The 12,892-nt window shown below is 34.5% G+C and overlaps 1 protein-coding gene and 1 non-coding gene across 4 annotated transcripts in view; one reads left to right on the top strand and one right to left on the bottom strand.

Annotated features, from left to right (window-relative positions):
• The window catches only part of SDCCAG8 (SHH signaling and ciliogenesis regulator SDCCAG8), a 117,256-nt gene that overhangs the window by 15,232 nt on the left and 89,132 nt on the right, over positions 1–12,892 (top strand). For all 3 annotated transcript variants that reach the window (XM_086631591.1, XM_086631592.1, XM_086631593.1), the window contains exons 4-8: positions 2,712–2,825; positions 3,242–3,367; positions 4,723–4,787; positions 6,944–7,132; positions 9,580–9,718. In XM_086631591.1, coding sequence (XP_086487717.1) covers positions 2,712–2,825; positions 3,242–3,367; positions 4,723–4,787; positions 6,944–7,132; positions 9,580–9,718 — 633 coding nt within the window. The remainder of the gene's footprint in view (positions 1–2,711; positions 2,826–3,241; positions 3,368–4,722; positions 4,788–6,943; positions 7,133–9,579; positions 9,719–12,892) is intronic.
• TRNAM-CAU (transfer RNA methionine (anticodon CAU)) lies at positions 1,663–1,734 on the bottom strand. The gene has a single exon. It is a non-coding gene; the product is annotated as a tRNA-Met (tRNA).

Consider the following 12,892-nt stretch of genomic DNA (forward strand, 5'->3'; position numbering starts at 1 on the left):
GTTTTTATAGATGGTTCTGGAAAACCTTCCATTTGTGTCCACAGTCGTAGTTCCAGATTGCTCAAGAATCTCCCCCTTTAACATGGCCGATACTTATATTGGGTATAATATGACAGGAAGGCTTTTGTTGCTAGAAACCTTTCCTTCACCCTGGTTAGTGGATTTTATCTTTATCTTTAAAGGTTGGACAGAGAATCTTAATAGCTTGTTGGCAGAACCTGTAGATAAGATAACTAGTAGATGTAATAGCTAGCCATTAGTAGTTTGGTTTGGGTTTTGGAGGTTTTTTTTGGATGGTGAATGTTTCAAAAATAATACTAAAAACCAAAGATGTAGATTATTGAATCTTTTAAGAGATTCGTGATATTGAGGAGTCCAGCTGTTCAGTTAGTTCCTGAAAATGAGTTCTGCAATCTCTAAAACTTTAAGTATATTTGAGAAGCATACTATGGAATATTTTTGCACAGAAAGGTGTGTTTAGTGACTTGAGTTCACTGATGTTAGAATTGTATGAATTTCAAAACTAGCTAGGGATTGACATAAAGATACTTGTTTTCATCCAGAATGGTGAACTAAGTCTAGAAATGCACCTGTTGTTCCTCCAAGAGGACCCCATTAACAACTCTGTATGAATTTTGTATCCTTACCAGAAAAGAATGCAAAGAAGGGAGATTTACCCTATTATAAATGTGAGTAAAGCTATTCAGTAAATTGGTGAAAAACACAGCCATCTTTTGTATGAAAGGGTATATGTATATGTTCTACTTACAAACGTGTCCCAGTTTAGCTGTCTTAGTTTTAATTGCTAAAAAAACCCCACCAACAAACCAAAACATTTTGACTTGCATTGATATACTTTCTTTTAGCTTCAAAAATTAAAATAGTTCATGTATGTCAACTTGCATTAGACTATACTTAGTTCTTTCAGTGGATGAAATTTATACTAGTGGAATATCAAACTAAGGTAGTAAAGCAATATTGAAATATGTAAATAGGATAAGCGAGGATCTGATAGTAGCTGATTTTTTTAAATTTGAAAGTAGAGACTCCATCAAACATGTTTGTGATTATTCAGAGGCAGTTCCACTGCAGACGGACATAGAATCATAGAATGGTTAGGGTTGGAAGGGACCTCAAAGATCATCTAGTTCCAGCCCCCTGCCAGGGGCAGGGACACATTCCACTAAATCAGGTTACTCAAAGCCTCATCCAACCTGGCCTTGAACACTTCCAAGGATGAGGCATCTACAACTTCTCTGGGCAACCTGTTCCAGTGCCTCACCACCCTCAGAGTGAAAAATTTCTTCCTTAGATCTAATCTAAATCTACCCTCTTTCAGTTTAAAGCCATTATCCCTTGTCCTATTATTACACACCCTTGTAAAAAGTGTGTAGTCCCTCTCCAGCTTTCCTGTAGGCCCCCTTTAAGTACTGGTAGGCTGCTATAAGGTCTCCCCAGAGCCAACAGCCCTAACTCTCTCAGCCTGTCTTCGTAGGAGAAGTGCTTCAGTCCTCTCGTCATCTACATTGCCTTCCTCTGGACCTGCTCCAACAGCTCCATGTCCTTCATGTGTTGGGGACTGCAGAAAAACTTGCTGAAAGATGTAAGGGAGAGGCAGCAGCTGCTGCTGCTGGAGCAAGGGAGGAGGGGTGTGGAATCAATTAGCAGAGGATGGTTTCGATCCATCGACCTCTGGGTTATGGGCCCAGCACGCTTCCGCTGTGCCACTCTGCTATTTATGCTTAATACTGTTGCTTGATGAAATTGTTTTAAGGTATGTTATACTTCATTAAAACTAAGTAAATTATTATACTATAAAAATATTTGTTATATCAACTCTAAATAAATCCTTTTTATTAGATGGGTAAGGACTGTTAGTTGCTAATAGGCTCAAAGAGAGACTGTAGTTTTTAGGAAACTATTTTGTTTATTATTTTAAGAGCTTTTAAATAGTATTTATTTACATTCTTAATCTGTCCTGTATTCTTAGGAGTAAATGTTGTAAAGTTGCAGCGATAGCGTTTTTCACATTTTGTAAAAAGTTTGATCCCTGTTTAAATCTTGCTGAGCAGGGCAGAGATGTAATTGTTTATCTCAAATGGGCAAGGATTCCCTTCATTACCTTTCTTAACTAGTTATTTGTGAGGCTATCAAATTTTACCTATTTCTAGGGTCTTCAGAAAAGTTTTTTAGAATTGTCTTTTAAAATACCAGTAATGAAGTTCTTCGATAAACATAATGTCTATTGCATGTTTTTCTGTGTCTCTAATTAAAATGGCAGGCATAGTCGTACTTCTGTAGCAATTGTTAATGAACATGTAGAGGTGTAGCCTTTGATGCATATGCACGACTCATTAAAATTCAAGAGATTTTTATATTCATTTCACAGAGAAGAAAATATCCCCTTGTGTTTGTCTAAAATGGATGATACTCTGAAATAGTGGTATGAATTTCATTCACAAATCAATTGCTGGATATGATTTAATCCTGCTTTATAGATGTGCTTAATCAAGCAGCTGTGTGTTTTGACAGAAGTGACATATTTACTTCTCGTATTGAAGATTTTAAGTTCTTAGTGTTTCTCCCTTCCTCATGATCTAGTACTCGGTGACTTTTTGTTACGCGTACATAGTACTCTGTGTGCAAGCAGCATCTTAGTGCAATAAACAGAAAACCGCAAAATAACACATGCTATTCTTCACTTCCTTCAGAAACCCTCAGAAGCTGCAACTGGAGACTTACCAGCCCTTTCTGATCTCGTTCCTATAATGAATGATCGGGCAGTGTACACTAATCATTTAGAAGCAGAAGTGAAGTTTTACAAGGTATCAGACAACATATTTCACCTACTAAAACCCTGGTCCCCTAAATATGAAAAATTGCTTTAAAAATAGGTTACACCTAGTCTTGAGATTGATTGTTGTAATGACCAAAAAAACTAAGCCAAATGTAGTTCAGTATATACTGAGACTTACCATGTGTTTTGGTGCTTGTGCATTGTTTAAGGGTCTTCAAAGACATTTTTACTTCATATCACAAATACAAATAAGCAACTCTTTTTAAGAATGATTTTTGTAGCTTGAATTTCTGTATAACGAAATCTGTCTTTTGAGTATTCTTTTTCTTTTTAAAAGGGTTAAAATAGTTGAGAATGTTAATCTAGACTTTTGGTCTCGAGATGTATTTAAATGTTGATAGCCTTCTCAAGGAGCCTTTTACATGCAGTTCCTGTATCCTGTAGGAAGAATTGTCTGGGATGAAAGATAGGGTACAAGTAGTTGTACTCGAAAATGAGGAACTCCATCAGAAAATGAAATTTTTAGCTGCGGAACATATGTTGAGAGAACAAACTCTTCTAGATTCCTCGGTAAGTTTTTATTTTTCTGTTGTTTTAATCAGTGTGCAGGGACCTGATTCTTTTTAAGAAAGGCTATATAAATGGTTATCTGCAAACTGAATTTTAGTCAAAATTTAATGAGAGTTTTCTCTCAAACCTCATCTTCTCATTATACCCTAATTAATATTATTATCGAGTTAGGCACAAATGGCAGGTTGTATCTGCAGATGTTAACATCTCAGAGATAAGTCTTGGTTTAAGAATGTCCTGTCAGTGGTCGCTCCACTGTACTTTGGAGATTCTTAGCAGTAACACAATGCACAACCAGGTGAGAACTAGCTGGTGCAATTTAGGCAGCCTTCCAGGCAAGCTCTTTTGCAGAGAGTCTTTCTGCTCCTGGAGCAGTGCAGGCTCAGTAAGGTACAGAGGTCACTTTGTGCAGTCTGTTTTTCTGAAGCTGAATTACACATTTTGTGCTTTTAGAACTACAGAGGAGCCCTAGTGATTCAAAGATGATGTTGTCCCTATCCCGTATTTCTTCTTTGGGAAAATATTCTTAATTATTTTGGCTCTAAATTAGTGGGGTAGCATTGCCATATTTTGAGAAAAAAATGGTTAACTGAAAGTTTTGATGTATTTTATCCATGTGCATATAAGTGCTGTGGAATTTAAAGGGTACTTTAATTCTTCAAGATAATTATGTATATTTATTATTTTTTCGCAGTAAATTATGCTTTTTTTTTATTTTTATGCCTCATCTAGAGCTGGAAACTTCTTCAGTGATCCCTAATGCCTGCAGTTGTTTGAAAACTAGTTTTTACAGCAATTGCACTTTTCTTCGTCTGTCATATTTAAATCAAAAGAATCATATTGATTGTAACTTCTTTCTGAGTGTCACAGTGAGCTAAATTTCTGGTGTTTTACCTGTTTTTTTATCATCATTGTATTTAACATTGGTGTGATTGATTTATATATCTAGTTCTTCCCCAGGTAATAAGAGTAACTCACTATATTATAAATAGATAGTCTGTCTACTTGAAGTTCTTCATAATTCCTCTTTTGTTTCTGCTGACTTGTGGGAGAGTAATAGCAAACTCGGGACAAGATCATCCATTTGTGTAAATCATTTTAGATGGCAGCAATTGAAGCTAGAGCAATTTGCCATATGAGAATCAGGCAAGATGTATAGAAATAAGAAAATAGAAGGGTTCTTAATTTTGTAGACTTTTACAAGTGTGAAATATTTAGATTTCTCTGATACTAGTGTTTCAACAAGTTTATATCATCGGGGAAAAGAAGGAATGTGACTAGTGTCTAGATGTATTTGTAAAGACAGTATTTTGAAGAAAGCAAAAGACACTTCTTTTCTCTCCTCTTTTCTAAAGGAGAAACTGAAACTTCTCTGTCAAGAAAAAGTCAATGTCCTTGATGATCAAATACAGTCTCTAAGGTAAATTGAAAGGTTTATTTTTTTCTTAAAGTGATTGTTAATAAATTATCACTTCATAACAACATGAACCACTCTTAAATTAATTTAATTAAGAAAATGCCTGAATGCCTGAATGTTGTGTTTTTTGATTGTGTCCCTGGTTTTACGTGTTTTCCCAAATATAAATATAGCAAAATTGAATGTACTGCTATTATACAGCAATGTTAGCAATATATAAATTTTATAAATTAAATTGAATTATTGTATTTATAGAAATTACAACTTGATATAAAATGTCTTTCTCGTTTTAACCCTTTTTCTTTAATTAAACATCATATCTGTTAAGGTAGACCAATCCAATAAAAAAAAGAGAAGTTAAAATTTTAACTTGTGTGAGCTCTTCCATAATTAGCTTTCTTCTACTAATATTTTATATCACAAGTTTTAGAAATCTTTAAGCATTGAACTAGTTTAGGCCACATCTTGATTTTGGAGCAGGAAAGCATTGTTTTGAAGCATGTAGGCAATGTTTCCAGTTGTGTAACCTGCATATCTTTAAACACAAAAATATTTGAAAATAAGTCCTCATGTACTACTCAAAATATTAAAAGTTTGAATAGATGGCAAACTATGGAAAAACAGAGGTAGAGGCAACTGCTTTAGGATTTGGTGTTCTGGCATAAACATCCCCCTGTGCACCTGCATTCATGAAACTGCTGCTGAATCTGTTTAATTATGTTTTTCCCTAAATAATTTGTGGTTTCATGTAACTGAAAATTCTAGACTTTTGTGTGTATAAAAAGAGTTACTGATAGGGAGACAAGTTTAAATATGCCCTCTTCAGTGGTGAAATCTTTAAATGAGCAAAGCCAATTGCTCTAGTGAAAGTAAAGGAGTATCTTAAATTTCAGCTACATCATCCGATTCCCCCCCCCCATGTTGGCTTGAAGTGTTATATACTCAGAAATAAATATTGGAGGCTAAAATAGTCTGAAAATTTCCACAAGTACATTATTCAGCCTCTTGATTTCTCCAAAGGGACATGATCTTTCAAACTGTAAATTCTGCAAGGCACTTGAGCGTTTGCTAAATTTTAATTAAAGTGAGAAGTTATATCGCTTTCAGTGGGACTATCCCTGTTTTTTACTTTAAGCAGGAATTTACATAGGACTCACTGACTTTTGTCCAGGATTTTCCAACAATAGGTCTGTTGTTCTGTGGCTGTCTAAGGATACATGCAGAGCAAATTCTCTTCGGGTTATAGTGGATTATATTTAATAGACCAACTACTAAAATTTGCAGAAGTACACAGATTTCCCAGATGGAAATAAGCATGCATGCAGTGTATATATATCATGTGCACAGTAAATCCAATGCTCCCAGAATGTGTCAGACTTATATGTGTATGTTGCCCAGATGGCCTGCAGTAACAAACCAAAAGCTTTGGATTCATTGCACAATTTGTCAAATTGATCTATATGTGCACAGCGTGCATTTGTCTGGAACTTCCTGATGTCAGCATTCCTACTGCTTGCGCTCTCCCTGGCCTGACAGATGCTTGGAAATTCTGGAGAAAATTCTTCAGAGCACCTGGTAAAAACTTTGGAGACAAGTAAAAAACTTACCCTGTTTTTCTGGAGGTGACCTCAAGTTTATATATATTGCTGGATCAGAGCAAATGTGCTGAATACATCCTGATTTTGTTTAGGGAGCGTGGGAGGCTATTACTTTATATTGTAACTTTACAGTTAATTTGAGAGTAGAGAAGAAATGTTAAGTTAATGGTATTATTAGCAAGAACAACAACAAAAACCATTAGCTAGGGTACTGAAATAGTTATACAGCTGATAGTGTTTCTTGCTAATGAATCCTTTACTCTGTTCAGACAATATGTAAGCCTACAAGTTTTATCTAATAATTTTCTGTATAACTTCACTCCTTTCTGATACTACAGAGGGAAGGTACAAATTAATATAATGTTGGTTTGTCTATTAATAATTTTGATTTGGCAATTCAACTATTATTTGTCTGTTAAAGTCTTCCTTGGCTGCTGAAATGTGTAAAATAATGTTCATTACAGGGATTCTTACAGTTCACTGTAATTATATATTACATGTAAATATAACTTGTAGAATTGTTTGATTGCTCAGATAATATTTTTTATTTCTTCTTTCTAGAAAAGACCTTTCAGAATCTCAGAAGACATGCAAAGATTTGGAAGGAAGGCTAAAACACCAGAAGTCACTTGTTTTAGCCACAAATTCTAGTCGAGTTGGTGGTCTGTGTCTGAAGTGTGCGCAACATGAGGCAGTTCTTGCACAGACTCATTCTAATGTTCACATGCAGACCATTGAGAGGGTAACAAAGTAAGTTGGAGGGAGGTATCTACTTTCTCATTGAAAGTACAGTTGCTTACATTAAGCTGTATAAGTCTTAATGCGTTGGGTTGCTCTCAGAGAGAGATGTGTGCAACAGAACAACAGAGTCCCAAGTTGAAGTTATAATGCTGAAGTGAACGGCAGAATATGAGTGCAGGTCCCAACCACTTTGAAATCCGTGGTAGTTTTGCTACTTGTTTCAACTGGCAAAGAATGTTAGTCATTATCTTGTAATTACGATACCTTGGGCTGTCCAGATAATCAGACTGTTGATAGTCTGTTTCACACACTACTTGTACAAACAAACCCTTTGCTCTGTCAGAACAAATATTATGGAAGTTCATGTTTTTTGATTGATTACTTCCTGTGAAAATTCCTTATCTTTCTGTAGTTGGAAGTTTTTCTGTTTCCACTTTATTCTTACATTTGGGGAACTTTTGGGACACATCAGCAGTGTAATCCTTTATTTTTTTTATTTTCCTTGAATTTACTTAGTAGGTCAGATGTTTGAGATAGGGCGCATTGCTCCTCCATAACTACAATAAGTCAGGGTAAGAAGTTCCTTTGGATAAAAATAAATGAAATTATTTGCTGCAGCCTTTTGAAATTGTAGATTTTATTTCAGTGATTTAAAAAAAAACCCAAAACCCAAAAAACAAACAGCTGTACAGGCTGAATATAAGATAATATAATTCAGAAATCCCAAGAGCATTAAAATGTTTTTTTCTTAAGAAATTCTGCTAGTCAACTGTCTTCAAAAATCTCTCCCTTTCTACTTTCTAGTAATGATAGGATACTGCAGCCTTCTCAAAGTTTGTTAAACAGATGTCTACTCATTGTCAGATATCTGAAGCTTCTTAGGATTTCTGAAGTTTTAGAATGAGCCTGCTGGAGATGAGGTAGTGGGTCAATTAGAAGCAAGAAGGCTGAAGGGACATAGTATGTATAGGCCGTCAAATGGACGTTATCTCTACTCAGTAGAGGATAATAAAAAAATATATAAATCCTGCCAACAGCCAAGTCCACCAATTTTCTGGGAAGGCTCTCTGTTGCCGAAAAGTTGTGTTTCAAAATCTACTTTTGTAAGAAAAGTAATTATTTGTCACAGACACTGGAAAATATGAACAAACTATAAATCAATATATTCTTGTCATCTTGTATTATAGTGCAGTTTGAAATAAAGGATTTGATTTGACCTATTTATCTTTCTTAAACCGTTGTTTCAGTTTGAGATTCAGCAAAATCCGAAAGCTGTATCTTCCTGTGGTGCAACTTGCTAAAAAACAAAGATATTTCAGTAGAGATTTTCAAAGCGACTTTGTCCAAAGCTTGTTAAAATGAGATTTCGAAATATGACTGTTAGTTCTCTGACAAATATGGCTGGGCTACCATTCCACACAACATGAATAAAAAAGAAAAACCAAACCCAAACAAAACAGTTTGCAGCCAGAATATCTAGTTGCACCTAAACCACAAACAATGATACTCTTAATACAAAAGCTTTCAACATATCAAAATAATGAAAAGGTGAAGCTAAATATTACAGTTTTATGGACTGTTCTTTGCCATTTGGTATAGATCTCAGTTTCTAAGTTAACAAAAGTTCAGAGGGGATGTAGAATCCAGAAGTCTTATTGTTTAGTTTAGTTCCAGTTTGCAGCAAAGGGCTGTTGATTTTCATTTGATATACTTAATGATCTGAATTACTTGTTGAACCTAACCCTTCCTTTTAATTTTTTTATTCCTACTATTTTACATTTAATGACAGTGTAATTTCATATCACTTCAACCTGTTTTTTCAGAAACTTGCTTTTTTTCTCTTTTCTCTTTTCTCTTTTCTCTTTTCTCTTTTCTCTTTTCTCTTTTCTTTTTTCTTTTTTCTTTTTTCTCTTTTCTCTTTTCCTTTTTCCTTTTTCCTTTTTCCTTTTTTCCTTTTTCCTTTTTCCTTTTTCCTTTTTCCTTTTTCCTTTTCCTTTTTCCTTTTTCCTTTTTTCCTTTTTCCTTTTTCCTTTTCCTTTTTCTCCTTTTTTCTTTTTTCTCCTTTTTTCTCCTTTTTTCTTTTTTCTCCTTTTTTCTTTTTTTCTCCTTTTTTCTTTTCTTTTTTCTCTTTTTAGCACTGATCCTCATTTTGTAATGCCAACAGAACGTTGCTCAGATTCAGTATATTTTGACTTGAGCTTTGCTGTCATTACTGCCAGTTTCAGTAATGGTCGGTCTTTCTGAAGTGAAGGACTAGTCAGCAAGCAAATGATATTTTTAATATCTGCCAAGCTAGCAGTATGCTGTCTTTCACTTTTAACCCATGCTGGTTTTAGTCTTACTTCACTTATTATGTCTTTTATCTGTTAACATTTTATGTTTGATATACCTGTTGTGTTTTTTTTTTCTCTTGAGAAAAGATATAGAAGAAATATCTGATTTTTCTTTATATGTAGAGAAAGAGATGACTTGATGGATGCACTTGTTTCACTGAGACAAAACATGAAAGAGATGCAAAAAAGAGAATCTAATGCTTGTGAGCAAGTTAAACAAGCTGTGCAAATGACAGAAGAAGCCAATTTAGAAAAAACAAAGGTAAATTCATCAAGATATGAGAGCTTTTCAATATTCAAATCTACTACAAATGTTAATTAGTTTTCATGCTAATGGGAGAATACACACATAAGACCTTTAACACAAGTCGATGTGTGTGTAGTAGATTTAAAAGGATTGTACTGTATGACTTTCTGAGCAGTAATATGAACTCTTCATTTGAGTTCTTAAATTCTCATCAAGGTTATAGGATGTGTTGCATTCTTAGGCCGTCATTTAAATTCTAATGTAGTTTCACAGCTAGGTGACAGAAATTGAATGGTAGAATTTTCAAAGATATTCGTGACATGGAGGAGGATAATTCTCATATCACATTTCCGAGCTACTCTGGGAAGAATACTTAAAATGCTAGCAAACAACTCTTTTGCCTCAGATGTGTGCAGTGCAAGAACTGATTAGCTAACAGAACTCTTTGGAGATGAGAAGTCCTGTCTCATGCTATCTGCAGGAAGCTTTTGATGCTATGTAAATAATAATGATAAAACCAGTTTTGATATGATGCTTGTGTTAGCTCTAGTTACTGTATACAATCAACCAATGTTGACCTAAATTATTTCCTTGATATTTAGTGACATCTACTGTATTATTAGTGAATTACTATGGAATTGAGATAGGGTTGGTTTTGGTTTGTTTCTGTTTTTTTTTTTTTTTAATTAAATGTTGTTGGTTTTAATAGCAGACAAGATTGATATAATTGTTCTATTGATCAAATTGGTTTTATTCATCTGATGCTGTAAGAGAGAGAGTGTATGCATACGATCTTTAACTATAAGCAGTGGGGAAAAAAATGAGAGTTGTAAATCCTAATCCCATGTCCGTGTTAAATTTAATTTCACAGTATTACAGCTCCTTGTTTTTTACTGAGCAGAGAGAGAAAGAATTCTTTTGATCCCACTGTTCACCTGTTACACCCTGTACCTGAGGGACTGAATTTTTAAAGTGCTTACTTGTTTACTTTTTTGGGGGTGGGTTCTACAATTGTCTGATATAAATGTTATTCACTTACTGCTATTTAAAACTGCACAAAATACTTTTCCTCCTTTAGGCAATAAAGTGAAGTTGTCTGTTCTTCCTCTTTTTTTTTATTTGGATTTAGAAATCTTTATTTTAATACTTAAAAAGAAAATCCCTATAAATTCTTACTCAGCGTAGTTCATGTTAGAAATGTGGCCTAAGAATAAAACTTAGTAAGACGAATTAGTAGAACCCTTAATCAAAGGAGTCTTTGTACCTATACTGTTTCTGCCAGCTCGGTAGGGTCTCTGCTGGCCACCCTTTCCACTGCAGCAAGGAAACGTGCAGTACTACCTGCATGCAAGACAGAATAGTAGTCTGTTTTCCTTGCTCAAAAACTGTTGTAACATGAAGGATCAGGAAGAAATCTTTTACTTATGCTGCATTAATTTCACATTTTTACATGTACTGGTAATTCTCTTGGTAAGTACAAACCATCCTTTATTTTCCCAGTCCTCTTCTACTCTTAAGGTGAAGTGCTGTTTTCCTTTGTGATTATCATAGAATCCAATAGAACAGTCCACGTTAGAAAACTGAGGAGTTAGCATTTGGAAGCCAAATGTGTTATAATTGCAATTTCGTCACCCTGTTGACAGAAGGTCTAACCTTGGATGCTTATCATTTAAAACCATCATTTTTTCTTGTCTTTTTATTGTTTCTGTAGTTTGTAGCCTCTTGCCTATTACATAGAGCAAGGAGGAGATCTAGTAAGGTTAAACGTCCATAGCTGAAGCAAATCCAGGAATTATTTTCAACATAAATGTCGTAGAAGAATAATTGCTTGAACTGCTCTTTATGTAGTCAAAACAGTGGAGCTAACAAAATACACATTTCTTCTTGCAACTTGTTTCTTCTAGAGTTGCGTTGTTTTACATATCTACCAAACTAAACCAGTCTTATTCAGACATTTGTTTGCTAATGCTGATGATAAATTCCTACAGAAAAAGTTTCCAAGCATCAACGGAGGGATTCCCTCACCCAGGTAGACTCCTGACCCTAAGGAGGGTCCCGCAGAGTTGACATAAACTAATGGAGGGTGTTAAGAGCATTCACTAAAGATTATTGTTTAATTTGCTTCCTTGATGAACAGCCGAACACCAAGGAAATTGCACATAGGGGATTGGCTTTGCATAAAAGAAAAATAAGCACTTTAAAAAAACTAATTTGAAAATAAAAAGTCAGAAGGTAGGATTCCTAAAAGGTTACTTTAACTTCCTTGAAACAGATTATACTGAATATCAGTGAAATGATGAAATGAAATCTAGTTTACTTATGGGCTAGCAAGCTACCTTTAGGGTGCTTTGAATACTTAAGTTATACTTAATGGAGTAATGTATTCCTGATTTAAACTGCACACTCAACCCCTATCCCTTTGGCAGGGATACATCAGCATAAATTGATATATTTGTCTCCCCCCTACCCCCCCAGCTTTTTTAGAAGACTGTCTATACTGTGCTTCTTGCATGTGAACTTATGTTTCTTCTGTTTTGATGGAAAACATCTATAACCTGTGTTTTAGTGCTTAATTCAATTAAGCAGGGCACTTAACGAGTTTTCAGTAGGATTAATCTTCTTCATTTGGCAAACCTGAAACTAAATAAAATTAAAAATATAATTGTTTCTTTGTATCTTTACTTACATTTTCTAGGTTTCTTCTTAGTCTTCTGCATTCAGTAATTCACTTCAGGGGAAAACAAGTAACAGTATATACATTTTTTTTGTTACTTTTTTTTCCTTTAGCAATGAAGTTATGCAGTAACCACAGTGTTTGCGTGGAGTCAAATATTAAAGACTGGTTCTAGTGATGTACATTCATGAATTTTAAGTGCAAGGCAAGTAATCATCTTAGTTTTAGAAGAACAGCAACCTATTTGGAAAATATACTCTGAAAAATGCTTCCATCTTTGCTGTGACTTTTAAAATCTAATAGATTTACAAAGTACAGTAGGGCATGTGTATACATGCAAACATGCACATCTATTTCCAATTTGTTAGTCCTATTCTAGGTGTTAACACAGTAGGGTTTGTATAAACATCATAATAGCTTCATAAAAAAACAAAACAAAAAAACAAAACAACAAAAACCTCAACATCCTAACATCCTTTCTAATAGCAATTTGGTTTCTCTGAAGGCATTAGATA

The sequence above is a fragment of the Tauraco erythrolophus genome, chromosome 2 (assembly GCF_009769465.1).
Source record: "Tauraco erythrolophus isolate bTauEry1 chromosome 2, bTauEry1.pri, whole genome shotgun sequence".
Classification (NCBI taxonomy): Eukaryota; Metazoa; Chordata; class Aves; order Musophagiformes; family Musophagidae; genus Tauraco; species Tauraco erythrolophus.